This window comes from Caretta caretta, chromosome 2, assembly GCF_965140235.1.
Source record: "Caretta caretta isolate rCarCar2 chromosome 2, rCarCar1.hap1, whole genome shotgun sequence".
Classification (NCBI taxonomy): Eukaryota; Metazoa; Chordata; order Testudines; family Cheloniidae; genus Caretta; species Caretta caretta.
Window position 1 is genome coordinate 230,368,353 of NC_134207.1, and position 26,822 is coordinate 230,395,174.

General features: G+C 41.5%; 1 protein-coding gene across 1 annotated transcript in view; it reads left to right on the plus strand.

Moving 5' to 3' along the window:
- LOC125631379 (macrophage mannose receptor 1) overlaps positions 1 to 26,184 on the plus strand; it is an 85,660-nt gene extending 59,476 nt beyond the window's left edge. The window contains exons 22-30 of the mRNA XM_048838008.2: positions 1,351 to 1,520; positions 4,274 to 4,376; positions 5,215 to 5,444; positions 6,401 to 6,566; positions 11,963 to 12,112; positions 15,750 to 15,866; positions 21,776 to 21,943; positions 24,222 to 24,263; positions 24,657 to 26,184. Of these exons, the coding sequence (XP_048693965.2) occupies positions 1,351 to 1,520; positions 4,274 to 4,376; positions 5,215 to 5,444; positions 6,401 to 6,566; positions 11,963 to 12,112; positions 15,750 to 15,866; positions 21,776 to 21,943; positions 24,222 to 24,263; positions 24,657 to 24,907 (1,397 nt within the window). The 3' untranslated portion in view covers positions 24,908 to 26,184. The remainder of the gene's footprint in view (positions 1 to 1,350; positions 1,521 to 4,273; positions 4,377 to 5,214; positions 5,445 to 6,400; positions 6,567 to 11,962; positions 12,113 to 15,749; positions 15,867 to 21,775; positions 21,944 to 24,221; positions 24,264 to 24,656) is intronic.
- Positions 26,185 to 26,822: the final 638 nt, after the last annotated feature.

Consider the following 26,822-nt stretch of genomic DNA (forward strand, 5'->3'; position numbering starts at 1 on the left):
AGAGTCAGACATACATCCAGTGGTGAGCTGGAGCCAGTTTGCTGGAACCAGTTGTTAAATTTAGAAGCCCTTTTAGAACCGGTTGTCCCACGCTAAAAGGGCTTCTAAATTTAACAACCAGCCAAAAGTGGTGCCTTAGGCACCAACTCCGTGGCTGGAGCACCCATGGGGAAAGTTTGGTGGGTGCCTTCTCCCCTGAACGCGCTGCCCCGTTCTCCTTCTCCGCCCCCCCAGCTTCGCGCTCAGGCCCAGGGAGGCGGAGGCGGAGCGGAGGTGAGCTGGGGGGGGCGGGGGGGCACGAGGAGGGCTGCCCACGCTGCAGCAGGGGGGGCGCAGGGGAACTGCTCACCGCCCCAGCTCTCCTCTGCTTCCCTGGGCCTGCTCGTGAAGCCACCGCTTGCTTCTCAGCCCTCCCAAGCTTCCTGCGCAAACAGCTGATTCGCGGGAAGCCAGGTGGGTGGGGTGGAGAAGCCAAGCGGGGCGGCACGTTCAGGGGAGGAGGCAGAGGTGGAGCGGAGGTGAGCTGGGGCTGGGCGCGGGGTGGGGCAGGGAGCTGCCTGTGGGTGCTCAGCCCCGGAGCACCTACCGAATCGGTGCCTAAGGCACCACTTTTGATGTGATCAGTGCGGGGAGCGGCTGCTACCCCGCCCTTAGGAGCCACAGGGACCTGCCAGATGCTTCCTGGGAGCTGCCCTAGGTAAGCACCACCGGGACTCCCCACCTCGCCCTCCGGCAGGTCCCTCTGACTCTTAGGGGCGGGGTTGGCACCCACTATGGTGGCCCACGAGACACTCCTGCCCGGTTCTGGGGGCAGTCAGGGGACAGGGGAGGGGGATGGATGGGGCAGAGGTCCCGGCGGGGGTGTCAAGGAACGTGGGGGGTTGGATGGGGCAGGAGTCCCGGGGGGAGGGGGGGCCACGACCCCCTCGTGGTGTGAGGAGGTAACTGGTTATTAAGATTTTGGCAGCTCATCACTGCATACATCTGTGATAACTTGTACAAATAAAAAAATTGTACATCTGATTCCTTGCTCACCAAACTAACAACTTACCCTCCCCAAAGTGCCTTTCCAATTTTGTCCAAAATAAAAATCTTCCCATCTTGTTCTTTTTAGTTGTTTTTCTGTTTCTTTTAACTTAACGTTGAAATAATATCCATTTCTTTCACTTTCTCCACAAGACATTCATCTAAATTTGCAAACTGTCAGATTAGAAGATCTATAAGATTCAATACTACAAGAATTTTTTGGACCATGGCTGACCCAGTTCTGGCCACATCAGCAACTTCTCCGATGAGAAAAAGCTGTGTTCTACTACCCTTCATGTAAAATGTTTTTCTTCTTACTTTCAGCCTTTCTCACCTTCCATTTAAAGGATTCTGTGGTTGATGCTTGGATTGGATTAAATGATATAAACCATGAACTCAAGTACCTTTGGACAGATGGAAGTGGAGTCTACTTTACAAATTGGGGCAAAGGTTTCCCATCTGGACAAATGGCATTATATTCATATGATAGCCAGGTGAACATCAATTACAAATTGTTAAATAACTGTACCATAGTTACTGCTCAGTTTATTTCTGACATAGCGAAGACATTTACTGAGGCTAGAGCTGTGATACCGCAGAATTCAGGTCTTTCACAAGTGCAAAATGCATTTAAATCTTTGACCAAATATATTTAGCAGAAGCCTTGCTCTATTGTTTATGGCGCTTGTCATAAGTTTTTACACTGATGATTGGCTCAGCTTAAAAAAACCACATTATTACAGCTGTACAGTAGGAATCCAAATAAAGGAGCAGCAAGTGAAGTAAGAGCAATCTATTACAGGACATCCAGTAAGAGCTGCACAAATAGGGTGTGTTGTGAAGGATTTCCAGCAGGATTAAGCTGCTGAGCTAGTTTAATAAAGGGCCTGGACTGCTATGTTGCAAGGAGGGGTCAGCCCTGGTTGAACCAAGTTTCAGGAAAGAAGAGCAGCTTTAACTTGTGCACGTCTCCATGGCACCCCTGCCTTGTGGTGTTTGCTTTGGGGATAAAAACTGAATTAGTGCATCGCTTTTATCATTCTGACAGTGGTCCTCCCTAGCTGGCATTCTCCCTTTTGGGGCTTTGGGCTCCTAAGGGAGTACAGGTTGCAGGGCCACTTGCACAACAACATCTTCTCTCTCTCCTCCAGACGGGCAGAGATGCTGCTGCTGTGGGGGAGAGGCATGTGTTACCCCAGCTTCTGTAAATAACCATTTGACTTGTCAGAAAAAATCGCTTCCTATATTTTCTCAGCATTCTAGAAAAAGACACATTCCATCCATCAAGTTCATCTCTCTGCTAATGCAAGATTATTTCATACTGTGTGGTGGAGTTACAGTAAGTCACTCCTTGGATAAGGAGTTGATCCGCCAAGGATTGCAGTAGGGGCAGGATCAGGCTTTAAAGTTGTAATGCAATTTCAATATAACCTTGATTTTGGCACCTTATGCACCTCTCCAACTTCCTGAAAACAGCACCTTGCTATCAGAAATTCTCATGTGTTATCCTGAACAGATGGAGAAGTGTTGGAGAAATTCTGAAGTTTATCAGACAAGGCATTTTTAAAATATGTCACTATGGAGGAAAAATATTTTTTCTTTTCTGAAAAGTGTACAGCTTTTATAAAGTCCTGTCCTAAGAGTGGCAAGGTCTGTAAGGTTTCATTAGTTCTAAATGAGAAATAGTTCATATGCAAAACCACGTGGTGGGGGAGTCTCAGAAGATTGTTTGCTTGGGGTAAGCATCAGAATGTGAACGTTTCTCTGACACAGCTACAGAGTGCAAAAACTGCCATGCGCAACTTTTCAAAAATGTTTGCAGACGTAAAACATTTTTATGAAACACTGTGTGTTTGTTATAGGCTTACAGAAGCTCTGTGGATTTGGAAGTCAGGGGAATGGAAATGCCATCTCAAGTCAGGCATCTCACTCTCATCAGTGGACGTTCTTGAAAATTTGGGCCTAAGTTAGGGTTACCAACTTTCGAATTGCACAAAACTGAACACCCTTGCCCTACCCGTCCCCGAGGCCCCGCCCCCCTGTCACTCCATTCCCCCCCTCGTCGCTTGCTCTCCCCCACCCTCACTCACTTTCACTGGGCTGGGGCAGGGGGTTGGGATACAGGAGGGGGATGAGGGCTCCGACTAGGGGTGCGGGCTCTGGGGTAGGGCCAGTAAATGAGGGGTTCAGGGTGCAGGACAGGGCTCTGGGCTGGGGCAGGGGATTGGGGTGTGGGAGGGGGTGCAGGATGCAGGGTCTGGAAGTGACTTAGGGTGTGGGAAGGGGCTTTCAGGGCTGGAGCAGGGGGTTTGGGATGCAGGCTCTGGGTGGTGCTTACCTCAGGTGGCTCCCAGGAAGCAGCGGCATAACCCTCCAGCTCCTAGGCAGAGGGCCCAGGGGGCTCTGCGCACTGTCCATGCCCACAGGCACTGCCCCCGCAGCTCCCATAAGCCATAGTTCCTGGTCAATGGGAGCTGCGGAGCTGGCGCTCAAGGTGGGGGCAGTGTATGGAGCCCCCATGGCCGCCCCTGCGCCTAGGAACCGGACATGCCAGCTGCTTCTGGGAGCTGCATGGAGCCAGGGCAGGCAGGCAGCCTGCCTTACCCCTGCTGCGCCGCCGACCGGACAGTTAGCGGCTGGTCAGCAATGCCAACCGGAGCCACCAGCATCCCTTTTCGACTGGGCATTCTGGTCGAAAACAGGAGCCTGGCAACCCTAACCTAAGTGTTTCTAGTTTGGCAGTCAATATTTTGCACAGCTGCAACTATGAATTTGAAAGAGGGAGAAAAAAATTCAGAAAAGTGCACTGCTCCTTGCCTGTCCAGAATTTCTTTGGAACAGACTGCGATACCCATGTAGAGGGATCAAGCCACTTTTTCCTTCCATGACCAACTTCACCCAAGACCTCCCTCTGAACTTTCCTGTGGCTTTGATGCCCTCCATATTATACAAAATGGGGATCGGAAGAGAATAGAATTTCTGCTCTTCCCCCTTCTCGTAGCCCCCCACAATTGTTTCACCAGATTGACCAGGGAAAAACCACAGGAAAGTTAAGAAGTAAGGGCAATACGAGGGGAACAAAAGCACATAGAAGTCACCAGCATAATGCCAGCATTACTGAATCTTAAAATGACGCAGGAATGAAATTTAAATATATTCATGTCTACAGATGTGAAAGGGGGAGGAGGTTTTCTCACTTGCTTCTGATTTATTTATTAACTGATTTGTGTATCCTTTTTCCCCTTAGGCTGACTGCGTCTTTATGAAAAATAGTCCTGTTAAGGAGGCAGGGAAATGGGTTGATGAAAGCTGTGGCAACAACAAAGGCTATGTTTGCCAAATTAACAAAGGTGCATTTTTCAGAAATCTCGTGCAACATTTTTTGATTTGCTTGAGCACTAAATGCTGGATTTCCACTTGCATTATGTCACCACTATCCTTCACTTCGGTGGCTACGGTTAGAAAAAAGTACTGTTTAAAAATATGAGCATCAAAATCTTGGTCTACACACTAAACCAGCTTTTAAAGGCTTTTCTGCATAGAGAAGTTCAACTCTGATCTGTTCAAAAAGCCAATTTAATTAAACCAGTGCAGACCCCTGTATATGATCACTGCCTATATCCACCCATAAATTTACCAACACCAGGTAAACCAATATAAGCCAGATGTAAATTGATTTAAAAGTGTTCACATACAAGGTTGCACCAGGTTAGCTAAATCAGTTTAAAATCACATCTTTTATTAAACCAAAAACTTGCGTAACTTTATGTGTATACCAAACCTAGACCAATGTAAATTAAACTGATGCAACTCCTGTGTGGACAAGCTCTTACTCCCTGGATATAGTCAGGGTCATAGTTTCCTTAGCCTTTTGTTACTTCACTTCAGCTCTGCTGAACTAGCACAGTAGCGAGAGCATAATTTGGATTCTATGCTAGCCGTTGTGCCATCATCAACATTGTTAGATGCTGTCAAGGACAGTGTAATCTCTGCCCTCATTTTACACCTGTGAATCCTCACTTTCTTTGGTGGGTTTGCAGAGCTTTAACCAAGACCAGAAGTCAGGAGATAGAGGGGTCTCTTTTATCCATGCCTTGCAATCACATGCAGATCCAGCCACAACGTGACCCTAACTAATTTTTAAAAACCCCAACGACTTTACGTTCCCTTTTTTTCTTCTCCCTATAGACTCCAAGTTGTACCATTCATCAACAGCAGTCCCCACAAACTTTATCCGTTATGGTAACAGTAGTTATTTGTTCGTCCATTCCAAAATGAAATGGGAAGATGCAAGGAGAAAATGCATACATGAGTCCTCTGACCTTGCCAGCATCTTAGATCCCTACAGCCACTCATTCCTATGGCTACGAATGTTAAAGTATGGGGAGCCTGTATGGATTGGTCTGAACAGCAATCTGGTAAGAACATCTTGCTACTTTTTGTGATAATACAACTCTCACATTCCTTATCTTAATTCATTTTTGATCTCATTAGATTACATACTGCCCTACTTGTATATAGTATCGTTGTTTAAAGGCAGGGAATGTGCTTAACCTTTAATCATTTAATAATTAATCAATATTAATCAGGTTAAATCACACATTCTCTGGTCTTATTCTTTTTGGCATTATGCTCTATGTTTTTACAGGCAAGTTTTTTCTTCAGGTCATCTCACTATGGCTTTCTTCATATGAACACACTGTCATGATTCCCTTGGAAAAATATCCTAACTTCTTTAGGTGTGCGGTGAAAATGATTTATTTTTATCCAAATAAAATAACCCCTGAATTTCTCTAAATAACCCCTGAATTTATTTTAAACTAACGCTATTATTAATATCAGAACTTCTGTGTGGCTGAGATGCTGAACAGCTGGTGGGCTATCCAATTTAATTTATATATATTGTGTTCCTCATTCTGGTATCTGGGGCCTTTACCAAGATTAAAATGAATGACTTTTGCAAACGGTTGGCACAGTCCCTAATTCTGCTTTCTGCACCCATTGACTGCACAAATTAAAGAAACACCAGAGTGAACAATGTCATGTACAACTTCTTCAAAACAAAACTTGGTCACGAGCTAACTGGAGGATGGAGTGATGGTGGATTAATTTGCGAACTTCATATGCCACAGCATAATAAAAAATTTGAGCCATCTATTTTTGTTCTATACTTTTGAATGACAACCTCTGACAAAGGACGATGGACAGACTGTAAATATCTATCCACTGGCAAGGGACTGAGTCTTGGTATTTTTCTGTTTCATATCATGCCAGAGATGACAAAGGTTAGGACAGTGAAAGAATTATTCTCACAAAACTGACTGCAAAGCAATTATGGATATCTGATTCATTGTTTCTATTATTTTGCTTTTAGACTCATGGACATTATGAATGGATTGATAACTGGAGGTTGAAGTATACTAAGTGGGCCAAAGGAGAGCCGAAACAGAAAATAGGCTGTGTTTATTTGGACCTTGAAGGAACCTGGAAGACAGCATCCTGTGATGAAAACTACTACTCTATCTGTAAATGGTCAGATGGTAAGCAATTGAATGTAAAATGGTAATAATGATGATTACTTATTTATATTGCATTGTGCTAGAGACTGTACAGATATATAGTAAATGACTGTTCCCTTTGATATTCAGTAACTAACAAATAACTGGAGAAAGTCAAGTCAAAGGGACTGAGTTTTGGAACTGAGTTGGGGGAAAATGGTGAGTGGGCACCAGACCAGCGGGAATGGAAGCCAGTGGTGATTCCTATTTGCTTAGCTACTAAAAAAAGTTCACTGAGAACAATCATAGCTCATAAATGCAAAATAGTGTAAAACCAAAGTAGTTAGTAAAGCAGTACATTATTCTGCGTGTCCAGCTGTGTGCATAGGGATTGCCTTGTAAAACAGGGAAAACTAATAGGAAGTAATTCCTTTCAAATAGTGAATGTCAAGTTGCTGACGACCACAGTAAATTGTATGCTGCTTGAGTTAGAGACCATGTCGTCTTGGTCTTACAGCACACTGAGGGTATTGTGAATGTTTAACAGACAGTAGCATAGAACGGTAGAAGAACGCATTGCAGAGGCAGCACAGAGACAGCCTGAAATATTAGCAGTGGCAGAAGCAATACAGAAAAGGAGTACTTGTGGCACCTTAGAGACTAACCAATTTATTTGAGCATTTTGTGAGCTACAGCTCACTTCATCGGATGCATACTGTGGAAAATACAGAAGATGTTCTTATACATACCAACCATGAAAAAATGGGTGTTTACCACTACAAAAAGGTTTTCTCTCCCCCCACCCCATTCTCCTGCTGGTAATAGCTTATCTAAAGTGATCACTGTCCTTACAATGTGTATGATAATCAAGGAGGGCCATTTCCAGCACAAATCCAGGGTTTAAAAAGACTGAGGAAGGGGGGGGGGGGTTTTGTAGGAAAAAACAAGGGGAAATAGGTTACCTTGCATAATGACTTAGCCACTCCCAGTCTCTATTCAAGCCTAAGTTAATTGTATCCAATTATAACATTCATAAACCAGTCGGAGAACACTTCAATCTCTCTGGTCACGCGATTACAGACATGAAAGTTGCGATATTACATCAGAAAAACTTCAAAACCAGACTCCAGCGAGAGACTGTTGAATTGGAATTCGTTTGCAAATTGGATACAATTAACTTAGGCTTGAATAGAGACTGGGAGTGGCTAAGTCATTATGCAAGGTAATCTATTTCCCCGATGAGCTGTAGCTCATGAAAGCTTATGCTCAAATAAATTGGTTAGTCTCTAAGGTGCCACAAGTACTCCTTTTCTATTTCCCCTTGTTTTTTCCTACAAACCCCCCCTCCCCCCAGACGTTCTTGTTAAACCCTGGATTTGTGCTGGAAATGGCCCACCTTGATTATCATACACATTGTAAGGAGAGTGATTACTTTAGATAAGCTATTACCAGCAGGAGAGTGGGGTGGGGGGAGAGAACCTTTTGTAGTGATAATCACCCATTTTTTCATGGTTTGTGTGTATAAAAACGTCTTCTGTACTTTCCACAGTATGCATCCGATGAAGTGAGCTGTAGCTCACGAAAGCTTATGCTCAAATAAATTGGTTAGTCTCTAAGGTGCCACAAGTACTCCTTTTCTTTTTGCGAATACAGACTAACATGGCTGTTACTCAGAAGCAATACAGAAACTGAAAGAAGTTTGAACACAAAAGCACAGGCTTTCTACCTCTTGAGTTATACAAGTATCTTCATTAGCTGTCAACTGTATTAGCATGTGTTAGACTAGCCACTGACTAGAAAATGAGAGAAACGTTTGAATAAGTCAGATATATCCAACAGAGGGCAGTGGTGTACACAAACTACATGTAAAAATTAGGGCTCTTGATTAATCGAAGTTAACTCACGCAATTACCTCAAAAAATGAATTGTGATTAAAAAAATTAATCGCAGATTTAATCACACTGTTAAACAATAGAATACCAATTGAAATGTATTAAATATTTTGGATGTTTTTCTACTTTTTTATATATATTGTATTCTGTGTTGTAATTGAAATCAAAGTGTATATTATTTTTATTACAAATATTTGCACTGTAAAATGATAAAATAAATGGTATTTTTCAGTTCACCTCATACAGGTACTGTAGTACAATTTCTTTGTCGTGAAAGTGCAGCTTACAAATATAGATTTTTTTTGTACATAACTGCACTCAAAACAAAACAGTGTAAAACTTCAGAGCCTACAAGTCCAGTCAGTCCTACTTCTTGTTCAGCCAATCATTAAGACAAACAAGTTTGTTTACATTTAGAGGAGATAATGCTGCCCTCTTCTTATTTACAATATCACCAGAAAGTGAGAACAGGCATTTGTATGGCAATTTTGTAGCTGGCATTGCAAGGTACTTATGTGCCAGATATGCTAAACATATGTATACCCCTTCATGCTTCGGCTACCATTCCAGAGGACATGGTTTCATCCTGATGATGCTTGTTAAAAAAATAATGCACTAATTAAATTTGTGACTGAACTCCTTGGAGGAGAATTGTATGTCCCCTGCTCTGTTTTACCCACACTGGGATATATTTCATGTTATACAGTCTCGGATAATGACCCTGCACATGTGGTTCATTTTAAAAACACTTTCTCTTCAGATTTCACAAAACGCAAGGAAGGTACCGATGTGAGATTTCTAAGGATAACTACAGCAGAGGTTCTCAACCTTTTTCTTTCTGAGCCCCCCACAACATGTTATAAAAACTCCATGGCCCACCTGTGCCACAATAACTGATTTTCTGTATAAAAAAGCCAGGGCCGGCATTAGGGGGTAGCAAGCAGAGCAATTGCCTGGGGCCCCATGCGTCAGGGCCCCCCACAAAGCTACATTGCTCAGGCTTCAGCTTCAGCTCCAGGTGGCAGGACTCAGGGACCTGGGCTTCAGCCCCATGTGGTGGGGCTTCGGCTTTCTGCCCTGGGCCCCAGAGAGTCTAATGCTGGCCCTGCTCGAGGCCACCCAAGGGGCCCTGGACCCCTTGATTGAGAACCAATGAGCTACAGCATTCGACCCAAGGTTTAAGAATCTGAAGTGCTTTCCAAAATGGGAGAGGGACGAGGTGTGGAGCATGCTTTCAGAAGTCTTAAAGAGCAACACTCTAATGTGGAAACTACAGAACCCGAACCACCAAAAAAGAAAATCAACCTTCTGCTGGTGGCATCTGACTCATATAATGAAAATGAATGTGAGTTGGTCCGTCCTGCTTTGGACTGTTATCGAGCAGAACCCATCATCAGCATGGCCGCATGTCCCCTGGAATGGTGGTTGAAGCATGAATGGACAAATGAATCTTTCGTGCATCTGGCATGTAAATATCTTGCAATGCCGGCTACAACAGTGCCATGAGAATGCCTGTTCTCATTTATCTCCTGCAAATGTAAAAAAACTTGTTTGTTTGAGCGATTGGCTGAACAAGATGTAGGACTGAGTGGATTTTCAGGCTCTAAAATTTTACTTTGTTTTATTTTTGAATGCAGCTTTTTTGTCCATATTTTGACATTTGTAAGTTCAACTTTCATGATAAAGAGATTGCACTGCAGTACTTGTATTAGGTGAATTGAAAAATACTATTTCTTTTGGGTTTTTTACAGTGGAAATACTTGTAATCAAAACTAAATATAAAGTGAGCATTGTACACTATGTTGTAATTGGAATCAATGTATTCGAAAATGTAGAAAACATCCAAAAATATTTAAATACATGGTATTCTATTATTGTTTAACAGTGCGATTAATCGCGATTAATTTTTTAATCGCTTGACGGCCCTAGTAAAAATAGAACTCTAGTTAAGAGAATTATTCACAAGATGTACAGAACACTAGATAAAAGCAAGAAAAAAGAGCTTGATAGTTTAGCAAGACACAAGACAGAAGCTGAATGTTAAGTCTCTTCCAGTGTTTACTTGAGGGAAGGAGCTTTGGTTCATTACTGAAAGTCTGGTTAGTATAAAACACACAGTAACATCATCTGCTGGAGTCTGGGACTTATTAATTTTTGAGTTATCTGAAGAAAAATAACTGTTTTTCCTGTAAAATAATCTTCTGTTTCCTCAGATCTTGTGGGCAAAAGAGTGTAGGCATTTAATATTGAAGTCATTTGACTTATTTTCAGTGTTATAGAGTAGTGCATTTTAAATATGGAATAATTGAATGCTCATTAAACAAGTTGAAGATCATCTTCCTTTGGCTAGATTAAGAACAACTAGTGTATTTTTAAATAGTTACGTTTTAATTGTGCAGTGTTGTTGTAGCCATGTCAGTCCCAGGATATTAGCGAGACAAGGTGGGTGAGGTTGTATTTTATTGGACCAACTTCTGTTGGTCTCAAAAGCTTATTTCTCTCACCAACAGAAGTTGGTCCAATAAAAGCTATTGCCTCACCCACCTGGTCTCTCTAATGTTTTAATTAGTTATTTTTTAATGGAAGTGACAAGCTAAACCCATCTGCAATACATCCCCCATTAAAGGTGAACAAAAACATTTTATTTAAAAAGATTCTAAAAATCTATTCACAACCCTGTTCATCATCACAATGCAAAAGCATTATACTTTTAAACAAAATATTTGAAAATCCCCTTCCATTTTATTTACCTGCCAAACCTGGAAGGATTTTGTGTTTTCATCTTCGTAAATTAATAGCATTACAACTGCCTGAAAAGATCGTTTTCTCTCATGGCTCGATGATGATTGAAATGATAATAGCTATTGCCAGGGAAAACAGGAAAATCCTGAATTCAGGTCTTAGTAGATGAGTAAAATAAGAACAGATTTTCTTGACCCAGAATACTTGGTTTTAAAATATAAATGCATTCCTGATATTTAGGCTACATAATATATATTCTCCTATTTGTGTGAGATTTTAAACATTTTCTATTTACTGCAGTTTTTAAGTTAATCATTTTGGCCCTGTACTGTGCTGTCTTCATCTGCTCCTGAAACTCAGCCACTGATGTCAAATGAGCTGCTCTCTTGGTTCAAGAGTAGTATTGGTTTATGGCCTGATCTTACCAAATTTAGGCTCTAATTCAGCAAAGCACTTAACATGGGACTTAAACATGTTCTTAAGCCTGTTTAAGTGTTTGCTCAATAGGGATGGACTTATGAATGTGCCTAAAGATAAGCATGTGCTTAAGGGCTTCGCTGAATTAGGTGCTTAGATCATAAAATGCAACTGTAACACTCGTCATTCACCAGTCTGAGATTTTTCCACTATGGTATAATAACAAGGAATACAGGTTTTCAAAGATTATATTATGATTAAACAGCTGTTATGAGAGTTTCCTGGTGTCAAATTAGTATGTGCTAGTCATGGTAAAAGTGTGTGTGAGAGAAACCTGTTCATTAAAATGTTTTATTAATAACAAACTATGTCCCTTTTTTTAAACAGTTAAAGCCCCCACGGATCCTCCCCAGCTCCCCGGAAAGTGCCCGGAGACAGAACACAGATCATGGATCCCTTTCCGTGGTCACTGCTACTTCATTGAGTCTTCATCTACGAGAAACTGGGCCCAGGCCTCCTTAGAATGTCTTCGATTAGGTGAGTGTCCTTTCAAATTAGAGGTAAAATGCACACAAATCACACATCTATTTTTTTTAATACAGCACTATGAATGAATGTATCAGTGGCTATGAAAGTGCTAAGTATTAGCATAATTTAAAGACAAATTCCTTGTCTGCATTAATAATAAAATCTTTGTTTTTTTCAAATCTCATTTTACATCATTTATACTGTGGGCCTGATTTGCCACTAAAATACGTCAGTTATATGCCAATTGAATGAATAGAATTACAGAATCCTGACTGGGATAATGCACTGGGAAATTGAGACTCTTGTTTACCTTTTGTAATTTAGTTGTCTGGGGAAGTGAATCTTTATGTACAGTCAGTTTCAATGTCTGATTCTCATGTACTAGTTAAAACAGCTGTTGTATTTAAATTTCTAAAATTAAATTAATTCTTTGTTTTTGTTTTGTGGGTTTTTTAATCCTAGCATCCTGCTTATATCATGATTTGTACAATTTTTTTTATTAAAACAAGTTTTTGCCAAAAACTACTTCCTAGTGTCCCTTTGAAAACAGAAATACCCCCCAAATGCACAACTCTGGTTGTAGCATATTTTTATGGTTATGACAGGTGTCACCAGGCGGCCTACTTACACACAGTCTTCCAAGTTCTTTTTCTTAACATGAGAGCAAATGTTAAATCTTGGGACAACATACTGTATGTTGTTCGTTTGGTTATGCACTGTGACAAAGTTCCTCCTCTGCCTTGGTGGGTGCTGCACTTTCTGGCGGATTTGCTCGCCTCAGAGGTTCATGGCAGTCCTCAGTTTGGCTCCTTTTGTTAGTAGCACAAACCTGCTGTTTGCTCTGCTAACCTCATCACTGGCCAGCATGGGGAAAAGGAGGAGAACAATCCCCGCAGTCTCTGCTGACCCACCTAATGGGTCGGGGACAGGCCAGAGACCTTCCCCTCTGGTGGACCCACAGTCCAGGTCAACTCCTCTTATATCAGATAGGGAGTTGGAGGGTGGGGCGAATCCGGGCCTGCCCTCTACTCCAGGTTCCATCCCAGGGCCCAGTGGACTGCAGCTGTCTACAAGTGTCTCCAGTAACAGCTGCGTGACAGCTACAACTCCCTGTGCTACTTCCCCATGGCCTCATCCCAACATCTTCTTTATCCTCACCACAGGTCCTTCCTCCTGATGTCTGATAATGCTTGTACTTCTCATTCCTCCAGCAGTGCGCCTACTCGCTCTCTCTCAGCTTCTTGCGTGTCTCTTGCTCCCAGCTCCTCGCATGCACCTCACTAAATGAAGTGAGCTCCTTTTTAAAACCAGGTGCCCTGTTTAGCCTGCCTGTCCTAATTGATTCTGGTAGCTTCTTAATTGGTTCCAAGTGTCCTAATTAGCCTGCCTTAATTGGTTCCAGCAACTTCCTGATTGTTTTGGAACAGCCCATTCTCTTACTCAGGGGAAAGGGCCGTGCTTAATCTGGGGCTAATATATCTATCTTCTGTCACTCTCCTGTAGCCATCTGGTCTGACCCTGTCACAGCACGTTTCTGTCTAGAAGGAGCTGTGCAGACAGCAGGAAAATTTGTTCTCTGCCTTGGTCTCTGACTGGAGTCAGTTCTTGATGCAGAGTTGCTACTTGGGAACTAGGCATTGGTATTGGGCTGAAATTCCTGAAAGAAGGGATTTCCTGCCTGTTGTTTGTCCATCTATGTTCAAGAACTGGTCTATGTATAAATTAAACAATTACAATTACAAAGTTCCTCCTCTGCCTTGGTGGGTGCTGCACTTTCTGGCGGATTTGCTCGCCTCAGAGGTTCATGGCAGTCCTCAGTTTGGCTCCTTTCGTTAGTAGCACAAACCTGCTGTTTGCTCTGCTAACCTCATCACTGGCCAGCATGGGGAAAAGGAGGAGAACAATCCCCGCAGTCTCTGCTGACCCACCTAATGGGTCAGGGGACAGACTCCACATCACTGATTTCCCCCCTCCCCTCTTCTGGGAAGCCAACCTGCAAGGCTACAGACACTTGCTGCTGCTTGGTAGAGTGCTGTCAAAAGTACAAAAATGTATAGCCCCAAAATGATATAGATTTAATCATTTGTGTGATACACCTAAACTTTTCAAAGTCCGTTTCCTTTTCTGCATTTGTGAAAGTGTTTCCTGAGACTGCCTATAATAATGACTGCAGTATAGAAGACTAAAGATTCATGTGTTTTTATATTTGGGATAAAAAATTCACACTGTCATGCCTCACCCACTGGGCTTCCTATATTTATAATCACTCACCGCCCAATTGGTATCCTGTTAATTCCCCACAAATAGTGGGATTTCTCCTCAATTATAATTGCACCTCTGTGAGGGCAGAATTGGGCCCTAAATAAGTAGTAGTACTAAGTGCCTTTATTTTCTGTGATTATATATTACTTCACCTTATTTCTACAATTATATTTTACCTGAGATAAACTTCTCCAAGAATGAGAGCGAAATCAAAAATAGTTAATTGGGGCACCGTCACATCATGTCACATACTATCCACAGCCATTACTACACAGGTGATTCCTTGGTCCCAGCCACAAACTAAAAGAGAAAATGCACTTTATCAGCCTTTAAAACATGCCAATCCTTACATCATTATGCTGCTGATTATCTTCCCTGGAATACTGTTGAACACAATGCCAGAATTCCTTGGCCCTGTCAGTACAACATGGAGAGTTAAAAGCTGTAGTATAATGACTAGAGTTACAGGTAGATAATTAACAGGATACTAATTGGGTAGCGAGTGGCCAAAGATGTGGAGCACAGAGGAGTGGGGAGGAACAATGCTGTATTCCCAAATATAAAGATATATGAATTTAACAAAGGCTGTGACACAGATGAGTTATATAGAGGTTCAGAAAACAATAAAATTATAAATGTGCTAGTTGTATCATATACGGGATGAAGTGTGTATTGTTTTGAGGCTACAGAATTGATATGCATATTCTAATATTTGACTGCAAAAATGATAAACTTCGTAAATCTCATGGGCAAAATTAATCCAAACAATGTCACAAAATTTATCCAAGCAATGTCAGTCTCACGACCTAGTGCAAACTTTACTGGGAATTTCTAGTCAAATCGTTTTTGTGAACTCACAGCACAAGTTTTTCCAGATACTAGAAAATGGTGCAGGTTTTTAATCTATTTTAAAACCATGTATCTAACACCAGAAAAGAAACACTAAGAATTACTGAGCAGCCCTTCTATTGCCAGTTGCTATGAGTTTGAGACATATGTACATAGCAATGCATGTATTCCAAAATCTTCAGATTTTGGCAATCTTAATCCTTCTATTATTGGCTTTCTACTCTTTTGTGTCTGTGCTGCAGTGCTTTTCTTTTACTGTCCCTAATTTCCAGTGCAAGGCCAAAGGAATATTCATTCTAAATCCACGCCACAGATGATTCATGTGCACTTATAAATTTCATATAATCTGTAGAAACAACCAGGATCTTTTAAAAAATAAATATTTTATACTCTCACAGGTGTAATGAGACTGAGAGGATAGTTGATTTAAAACTGTCACAACACTTGAAAAGACCAGAAAAGGCACTCTCAACAGGGGGAAATGTATTTCATTGTAAACTCATCTCCATAATGATTGTTTCCTGGTGTTTTGTAGGTGCCTCTTTGGTTTCAGTAGAAGATTTGGCTGAAGCCAACTTTCTGGCACACAACATAGAGCCACTTGAAGAAAAATCATCAACTTTTTGGACAGGAATGTACAGAAATGTGGATGGTAATTTTTTTTCCTGTAATACGTATTTCCAAATGAATATTTGTCATAAAGATACACTAAGTGTCAAATATTTCACATTACACTTTGGTGTAAGACATAAACAGATAAAGCAGGAAATAAGATATTTTATATATTTTACCTACTGTTGTAGGAATGAAGATCATAGGTATGACCAGTCGCTTGATTGTAATAAAGTGGGTTGGAGGGCAAAGTCACTGTAACTGGTAAGCTATAAATGAAGAAATAAGTATCAAGAGTCCTTTCTCGAACAAGGGGTCAGGGTGGGAGAGGCTCTGGACAGAACCAGGAACTGACAGAGTGAACGTAGGGCTCTTTGGACTGTGTGAGAGTTGAGCACTGGTGCAAGTAGGTTGCCTTAGTTGTTCAACTAATATAAAAATAATCCATGAATGTACGGCTAAATGTTGGCCTCTTACTTTATCTTTAAATTATCAATCTAATCCCCACACAGAGTCAAAACTCCAGTTTAACTGTGGCAGTCGAAGACCAGAAGCAGATCCATCAGGACGGCTCCTACCTTTTTTACTCCAGAAATTCTAAAACATGATTCTTGTGGCCAACTGGGGTGACGATGCATCTGGTTCAAGCAGCTCGTGACCCTCGGAGCACAAATGCAGCATCTTGGGGCCAGAGTTACTGAATCGGAGGAGCATTAAGAGATTAAATTATTTATAGACATAACAGGCTTACCTACAACTGGCTGTCTTGATCTTCCAGTTGAGGGAGTTGGTCTCATGATAGGTGGAAACCAACCTCACTGGAGCAACAAACTCTTTTTCTTGTGACCTATTTTCCAAAGAAGCTATAGGAGGTCTATCATAGAATCATAGAATATCAGGGTTGGAAGGGACCTCAGGAGGTCATCTAGTCCAACGCCCTGCTCAAAGCAGGACCAATCCCCAATTAAATCATCCCAGCCAGGGCTTTCTCAAGCCTGACCTTAAAAACTTCTAAGGAAGGAGATTCTACCACCTCCCTAGGTAACGCATTCCAGTGTTTCACCACCCTCCTAGTGAAAAAGTTTTTCCTAATATCCAACCTAAACCTCCCCCACTGCAACTTGAGACCATTACTCCTTGTCCTGTCCTCTTCTACCACTGAGAATAGTCTAGAACCATCCTCTCTGGAACCACCTCTCAGGTAGTTGAAAGCAGCTATCAAATCCCCCCTCGTTCTTCTCTTCTGCAGACTAAACAATCCCAGTTCCCTCAGCCTCTCCTCATAACTCATGTGTTCCAGACCCCTAATCATTTTTGTTGCCCTTTGCTGGACTCTCTCCAATTTATCCACATCCTTCTTGTAGTGTGGGGCCCAAAACTGGACACAATACTCCAGATGAGGCCTCACCAATGTCGAATAGAGGGGAACGATCACATCCCTCAGTCTGCTGGCTATGCCCCTACTTATACATCCCAAAATGCCATTGGCCTTCTTGGCAACAAGGGCACACTGCTGACTCATATCCAGCTTCTCGTCCACTGTCACCCCTACGTCCTTTTCCGCAGAACTGCTGCCTAGCCATTCGGTCCCTAGTCTGTAGCTGTGCATTGGGTTCTTCCGTCCTAAGTGCAGGACCCTGCACTTATCCTTATTGAACCTCATCAGATTTCTTTTGGCCCAATCCTCCAATTTGTCTAGGTCCCTCTGTATCCTATCTCTGTCCTCCAGCGTATCTACCACTCCTCCCAGTTTAGTATCATCCGCAAATTTGCTGAGAGTGCAATCCACACCATCCTCCAGATCACTTATGAAGATATTGAACAAAACTGGCCCCAGGACCGACCCCTGGGGCACTCCACTTGACACCGGCTGCCAACTAGACATGGAGCCATTGATCACTACCCGTTGAGCCCGACAATCTAGCCAACTTTCTACCCACCGTATAGTGCATTCATCTAGCCCACACTTCTTTAACTTGCTGACAAGAATACTGTGGGAGACCATGTCAAAAGCTTTGCTAAAGTCAAGAAACAATACATCCACTGCTTTCCCTTCATCCACAGAACCAGTAATCTCATCATAGAAGGCGATTAGATGAGTCAGGCATGACCTTCCCTTGGTGAATCCATGCTGACTGTTCCTGATCACTTTCCTCTCATGTAAGTGCTTCAGGATTGATTCTTTGAGGACCTGCTCCATGATTTTTCTGGGGACTGAGGTGAGGCTGACTGGCCTGTAGTTCCCAGGATCATCCTCCTTCCCTTTTTTAAAGATTGGCACTACATTAGCCTTTTTCCAGTCATCTGGGACTTCCCCCATTCGCCACGAGTTTTCAAAGATAATGGCCAATGGCTCTGCAATCACAGCCGCCAATTCCTTTAGCACTCTCGGATGCAACTCGTCCGGCCCCATGGACTTGTGCACATCCAGCTTTTCTAAATAGTCCCTAACCACCTCTTTCTCCACAGAGGGCTGGCCATCTATTCCCCATGTTGTGATGCCCAGCGCAGCAGTCTGGGAGCTGACCTTGTTCGTGAAGACAGAGGCAAAAAAAGCATTGAGTACATTAGCTTTTTCCACATCCTCCCTCACTAGGTTGCCTCCCTCATTCATTAAGGGGACCACACTTTCCTTGGCTTTCTTCTTGTTGCCAACATACCTGAAGAAATCCTTCTTGTTACTCTTGACATCACTCGCTAGCTGCAGCTCCAGGTGCGATTTGGCCCTCCTGATTTCATTCCTACATGCCCGAGCAATATTTTTATACTCTTCCCTGGTCATATGTCCAACCTTCCACTTCTTGTAAGCTTCTTTTTTATGTTTAAGATCCGCTAGGATTTCACCGTTAAGCCAAGCTGGTCGCCTGCCATATTTACTATTCTTTCGACACATCAGGATGTTTTGTCCCTGTAACCTCAACAGGGATTCCTTGAAATACAGCCAGCTTTCCTGGACTCCTTTCCCCTTCATGTTAGTCCCCCAGGGGATCCTACCCATCTGTTCTCTGAGGGAGTCGAAGTCTGCTTTCCTGAAGTCCAGGGTCCGTATCCTGGTGCTTACCTTTCTTCCCTGTGTCAGGATCCTGAACTCAACCAACTCATGGTCACTGCCTCCCATATTCCCATCCACTTTTGCTTCCCCCACTAATTCTTCCCGGTTTGTGAGCAGCAGGTCAAGAAAAGCTCCCCCCCCTAGTTGGCTCCTCTACCACTTGCACCAGGAAATTGTCCCCTACGCTTTCCAAAAACTTCCTGGATTGTCTATGCACCGCTGTATTGCTCTCCCAGCAGATATCAGGAAAATTAAAGTCACCCATGAGAACCAGGGCGTGCGATCCAGTAGCTTCTGCGAGCTGCCGGAAGAAAGCCTCATCCACCTCATCCCCCTGGTCCGGTGGTCTATAGCAGACTCCCACCACTACATCACTCTTGTTGCTCACACTTCTAAACTTAATCCAGAGACACTCAGGTTTTTCTGCAGTTTCGTACCGGAGCTCTGAGCAGTCATACTGCTCCCTTACATACAGTGCTACTCCCCCACCTTTTCTGCCCTGCCTGTCCTTCCTGAACAGTTTATAACCATCCATGACAGTACTCCAGTCATGTGAGTTATCCCACCAAGTCTCTGTTATTCCAATCACGTCATAATTCCTTGACATCACCAGGACCTCCAGTTCTCCCTGCTTGTTTCCAAGGCTTTGTGCATTCGTATATAAGCACTTGAGATAACCTGCTGATCGCCCCTCATTCTCAGTATGAGGCAGGAGCCCTCCCCTCACAGACATTCCTGTCTGTGCTTCCTCCCGGTATCCCGCTTTCCCACTTACCTCAGGGCTTTGGTCTCCTTCCCCCAGTGAACCTACTTTAACCTATCAGTCCTTAGATGCTAAAGAGATTACCCCTGGAAGGCAGAAGGGGTTACAATCATTAGACATGGCTGCAGTGGCTGAATCTTCTCTCATTAGAAACATTGATACTCTAGCTGAGTGTGTGAGGATTGTCTGGGTATTTGCCTAACAGACTCAAAGATGGCGAATTTCAGGAGGCATCTAGACAGACCCTCTTCTGAGTGCTACATTGGACCCCATAGTCATAGTAGACGTTGGTACCAGTGATCAAGAGCAGTGGATACTACAAATCCTGGAAGCTAAATTTAGAGGACTAGGAAAAGGCCTAAGTTGAGGACCTTTGAGGGACTTTCTCTGAAATACTTGCAGTTCCGTGTGCAGGGCCAGCTTGATAGTAGAAATGTTAGAGTCTCACTGTCTCCCTGTGCAGGTGAGGAGATGTTTAAATGTATTAGACACTGGAGAACACTCTGAGGAAGGGAAAGCCTATATAGAATGGATAGGATCCACCTGCCGCAAAGGAGAATACTGGACTGCTGGCGCAGAAAACGGATGAGGTTTTGGGGGGATTATTTTAAGAGGGAAGTAGGGGGCATCTGAAATCTGAGGAGCACTCAACTCAGACAAAGATATCTTCTAGGGATGTCTGTAACTGAAAAGCATTTCTTTATCCAGCAAAGGATAGGGCAAGAAATACAGCCTAATTGGCAGAGGGAAAGAATGAGCTCATAGAGATAAGTTCCAGAAAAGTAACAGGCATCAGACTAAGGAGCTAAGGAAAAAAACGGATACCCTGAGAAAAATAAAAAACTGATGTAAGAGGCATAAATGCAAAAATAGAAGATCAACATAGAGTTCTTGGCAATGGAAGACATATAACTAGACCTGGGTAAGAGCCAGATTTTCCGTTGTGTGGGAAATTTGGCAATTTTGAATTTTTTTTTCTTTTCCTAAACTGAATGAAAACAAAAAAAAGTAGACATTTCCTGTGAAACAAAATGCCCCCTCTCCAATGTTTGAGGTTGATCAGTATGTTTTGTTCTGTTTTTGACTGTTCTTAGCTTTCATATATAAAAATGAATTTCGTTTTGAAAAGTCACTATGAGGAGGAAGATCAGAGTGTAATAAAAAGGAATAATAGGTTGTAAACTGGCCAGTCATGAAAAAAAGGTTTAGAGAAGTAATTGCTTGACATCTTAAGTGACTGATTGCGTCTTAAAGCACTTCATTCTAGAGCACAAAGAAGGAGGCTATTCTTGCTTTACGCTTAAGAAACACACAGGAGCTGATTCAAGAACTAACTATACTAAATAGAGACTATAATTAAGTTTATCATATTCAGGGAAATAAATGTACCAAAATCTAGCACAGTGACGCCAAGCAGGGGATTTCAAAGAAATGAGGAAGCTGGTTATAAAACCTTCAATTCAAAAGTAAGGAAATCTGTAGACTCAGCATGAAAGTTGTTTAAACACTATTTAAGGGCAATGAAAGAGGCATATCTGTAATGAAAAGGAAACAGCAAGGCAAACAAACGAGAAGTCCCAGTATGGCTAAATAACAAAGTTTGAGAGGTTTATTCAAGTAAACAGATAATCTGTCAGAAAATGGAAATTCAGCCCTGCTGAAGCCAATAGAAGGGAACATAAACTATGGCAAATAAAATGAAAAATGGAAATTAGAAAGGTTATGTGGGATTTTGATGAGTAAATAGTCATAAAAATAAATAACTTGTAAATCACAGAAGATAAGGACATTTCAGAGAAGCTAAATGATTTCTTTCCGTCAGTCATCACCACAATAAGAATAACTAAACAAAATAATAAAACAGAGGATATTACGAGGGATACCTTCCCTGAGTCTGCTTTTCTCAAGTAATCTACGAAAGTCGTGACAGGTTGAGGCTTTGAGACCTTCACACCTCTCTAATGAACATACCTCTTTTGGGGGGCATTTTTCAAAACCTATAGAAATGTGAAATTCTCTGAAGTGCCCTTGAATTTTTTATTCTGGTTTTTATTCTGGTTGTCAAAAAGTGAATGACTATTAAACAACACTATTAATGACTATTAATGTTCAGTGTATTTCTAATTAACACTAGGACAGTGGTTGTGGCTAGACAACACTGCAGTGGATTTTGTCAACTGGAATGTTGGAGAACCCTCAAGTCAACAAAATGAGCACTGTGTCGAAATGTATGCAAACTCTGGGTACTGGAATAATATTTATTGTTCTTCCTACAAAGGATATGTTTGTAAAAAACCAAAAAGTAAGTGATGAGTTTAATGTATTGTGTTTATGGATTTGTTTAGCTAGTAATGTTTATAGTATGCATGCTCTTAATAGATATGTGCTGCGTGGTGTACATTTGTGATAGATATCCTTTGTGGTTTTATACACAATACAGAATTCACACATATACAGTATGAAAGGAAAGGGTCACGCTGTCGAAAAGTAGGTGCATTCAAAAAATGGACAGCCAAGCTCTGTTTCCGAAAATGCATGCCTGCAAATCAGGAAATTTGTACTTACACTTGCAGAATTGCCCGTAGAATTACAATAATTGTGTGTGTGCAATTGCATGGGCGCTGTTAGGGTTGCATTTTTTGTGCACAGAATTTGATCCATTCCTGAAAATTTTGTTCTCATGAAAAAATGCTTATATCTTAACCTAAAGCTATTCTGTATGTGTTTCTCTCTCATACACACACACGTGCGCGCAATCGACACTCTTTGCTGCTGCTTATATCAAATGAATATTCATTAGTTTCACTTCTTAGTATTGCAATATTCTTTCCTGAAGCATGTTAGGGGAAGATGAGTGAACTGGAAAAGGAAAAATTGATCACGGAAAAGCAAATAGCATTGGGCTCAGTGTACAAAATTTAGAAAGTCCTTGAAATAATGGAATGTGCAAACTCAGGAACAAATCAGAAGCAAGCCTGTCCTGTGAGCTCGAGTACATATACTCCAGTACCCTGGTGTCACTGGTAGTGTTTAGAAAGCTCTGTGCTTTACCATTTCCACCTCTTGGGTGTCAATATTTATTTTCTTCATCCTACTTTGTGAAGATGGTGCCCGTTGCCCTATTAAGAATGGCTGCACAAATTAAAGTAACATGAGTACTACCTGGAAAATTCACCCATTATTTAAATGGAATCTTTTTTTGAGAAGCCAGACTCTTGAATTAACTTATTTTGTATCATTTCTGTACATCTCCAAGTGACCTGATTTTGTTATGAAGCAGAAATACGATGAACAATGTTATCTTTGCTGTCCTTCTGATGCAGGTCAACCAGGAAGCAATGGGCATTTCATAAGAGTGCCTATTTTTGCAACATTTCCTGCTCAATTCAATTTTTCAACCAGACAAATTCAGCTGAATCATTTGAGATTTGCCGCAACCAATCCTACCTCCCAAAGGTGCAAAAGGAGCCGAGTATGTGGCGAGAGCATTTCTCCCACATTGCATTGTAACGGCAAGTTTCTTGTGAACATGCACCAACTGTTGCAAAATGCATTCCGTGTTTGAAATGTGCCTAGTTCCTCTATATGAAATGAGTGAAATCCCATTATTCTTTTCTAGAAAGCTGCTCCTGAGTACACAACCATCTGATTTTCTCCTGACTGCTGATGAAAGATGTTTTTTATATGATACAAACAGCCTTGCAAAATTGTCACAAAAATGTAACAGACCATCCACAAAATCTACTCACCTGTACTTCAATGTGATGATTAACAATAGAAAAACAAATGATATTTTATTTACCTATCAAAAATAAATAATAACCCTAGGTGGGTGAATAAGTGGAATTTTGCAAGGCTGTGATAATTCTCCATTTCACAGTACAAAGAATTAATATAAACTGTCAGCATGTTAAATTTAAGCCTGCTTTTTCTTGAAGAGACTGTACAACATAGATCTATAACTGCAGTCTTCCTTTAACTGAATATTTTCCATTGCACATGTTTACATAATTTCTACCCAGATTATTGAAAACCCTGGAAATATTTCCATTCTGTGTATGCAGTTGAACTTTATTTGATAAATAAGCAAAAAATATTGGGGTGTTAAAACCAATACAAAGATGTCACATAGGACCCAATCCTGCAAACATTTACTGCCAGGCCTAGTCCTTACTGTGACTTCTTTAGAATAGTAATCGCTGTGCCCAGTTGTAATCATATGCAGGATTAGGCTTATAGGCCACATTCCTACAAGCTGCTCTGTGAAGTGAAGTGCTGCGTATGCAGCACTCCATGGACTTCACTGTGGCTCTGCACTGGTGCAGGGGTCTGTCAGTGTGGAGCTCACAGCAGAATCGTTTCAGCTTCATTGCATGGTTTGTAACTACATTAGATTCATTTATCACATGTTGCTACTGATAAAAATATTGTATTTATTCAATACCAGAAAGTCCATGGCCCTGTTTAGGCAAAAAATGGTCATTTTTACAGTATATACTAGTATGTGTTAACGTACAATTTTCAGTATGTAATAAAGACTTTTAAAGATTCTGAGTAACTGTTTTTCTTCTGTTTTAAAGCTGTTGATGTGCAATCAACTGAGAAGCCCCCAGACAAGAAAGGTAGGGTTACTTTCTTTCAAATAAATGAAGAAAAAGCCCAAATAAAAGCATTAGTATATATTATACCAGATTGTCATATTTTATATTATAATGTCACATATATTTTTAGATGTTAAATGGCTATCAAATGCATTTCCTCGATAATAAAACATCCATAATACTCCATTTATGTCCAAATGCAGAACTCTTCCCTAAAATTGGATTGAAATGTTGTGTTAAGCTTTATTCATATGCTTTCTGATTTTGCCTTCTGCATTGTCAGTCACTAATTATCTGGAGATGGTAAAGCATTCATGCATAAGAATAAACTACTATTTCTAAGTACAGGATTGTGTTCTATAATCAGATGCCAAGTACATGATTTCTAGTTAACTGCTTTGCATTCGTTTACAGCAGTGAAAAAGGAGGAGAAGATTCCTGAACCTAGTCACAGCAAAACGGGGATTGTAATTATTGTGGTGATCCTTATCCTAGCAGGAGTTGGCCTTGCAGGCTATTTCTTCTACAGGAAAAGAAAGAACCACATGTCAACAAATGACAGCTTTGAGAACAACCTGTATTTTAATACTGACGCAGTTCCTGGAACTAGTGACACAAAGGATCTTGTGGCCAACATTGAGCGAAATGAACATGCTACTCTCTAGTCTGATAAATTAAAGATGGGCCTTGTTTTAATAAAATTATGCAACTGGGTTACCTGAAGGTTTAGGACAAAGCTATTTTCTCCTGTGCAAACCCTGTAGCAGTCACTTTTTCAGTGTCTGCATATTTTTTTTACGTACTAGCAGCAGCAATTACTTCATTTCATAATCATTCTATAGTTGTATAAGATTCCAGAACTACTTTAACAAGAGCATTTCTCATGAAAAATATAGCGCTGACTAATTATGAAATGGAACAAATGGATACACTTAAAAGAATGAAAATGAAACACAAGCCACTGTGAATAAGTCTTCAAAGCATTTGTTTCTTCACCATACCTGCATCACCCTCATGAGTGTCGGGCTTCACATCAATGCAGTCTCTCCAAACTGCTCAGCAAGCACTTGTCTCATTCTGTTAATAATGCACATATTCCTGGAAACCTCACTACAAGGGTTTGGCACTGGGTAGCTGATGGCACTGTATTTGAATACATCCCATTAAAAAAAAATGCTCTATATGGCATAATTTCAGTTCCTGTAATCTCAGACAATATACAGAGCCAAATATGCAGTTCCCCTCCATCTCACACCCCCTCAGGGGCTTCCCATAATCGGGGTGCAGGCCTCTGGAGTCCAAGCAATGTGACTGGCAGACACTACCAGCACCTCTTACTGGCCACAGAAGGGGTTTGTCTGGGTAGCATGATGATGAGACCTTGGCAACACCTTTCTGCTTACCAGCATAGATGTCATTGGTTGGAGGATACTGGCTATGCATATTCTAAAGATGCAGTAGCAATGGACAACTCTCATGATGCTCCTCTTGAAACACTGCCACTTAGATACTTTTTCTCCATAATACAGCTTAGCCTTGTAAGAGAGATCTTGGCCTATACAATGCAATAACTTTGCTAATGCACCTGTCATCCCTATTGCTCTAGCAAATCAGCTGTTTCTTTCTATAATGTTTTAAGAGTGAAATATTTCAGAAACTTTAGCTTCCCAAACGATCATTTTATAATCTGATTTTTGTATATCTTGTAAAATGTAAATCATGTGTGCATTACATTTTTTTCCTCACACAGATATGAATGTGTGAAAGGAAAATTTAAATGTTTCCTTCATTTATGCATTCAACTTTAGTTCTGTGAAATAAACAATAACAGACTGTGACTTTTTAATAGTTTTGCATTTTTAGAGTACGTAACTCACTATTCACATTGAAACCAGTAGGAAAAATAAAGAGTTATTCATTAACTAATACTGACCTGGAGCAATACCAGCTTGTGTTGTGATCAAGTAATATTAGTGCACAAGGCAACAGTAAATAAGAGGCAACATCCAGCCACCAAAGCAGAAAAAGAAAATGGATATGCCAACAATTTTTGTTTATCTTGCGCGCATATTTCATTGTGGCCTACTGGGTGGCTCCCTGAAACCTTTGGTGTTGTGTCCAGTCCTCAAATTGTCATATTTCTAACAATCTTATCGCTTATTTCACCTTTCCATAGTTCTTCCCTCTTTCAGAACAAGAGAGCTCTTAGAAGTTGCAGAAAGGCCCTTTTCCAAGCAGTGTCAGGAGTCCTACAGGGAAGGAGACCTGAAGAGAGAAACCTGTACTCTAAGAAGTTAATTTGGAGTGAGCGTTTTACTAGAGAAACATAGGCCTCTCCTGCTAGAGCCTGATTCAAAGCCACCTGATGTCAATGAGGGTCTTTTTCACTGACTTCAATGAACTTTGGATCAGACTCATGGAGAGCAAGTCTACCATGGAAAAGGTGGTACCAGCCAGAAGAGATTTGAAAGGGATAATAGGAGCAGGAAAAGAAACAAGGCCATCTTTATTTTTATTGTAGTAACATCCAGAGGCCCCCATCAAAATCTGGGACTCATTCTACTACCTGCTGTGCTGCAA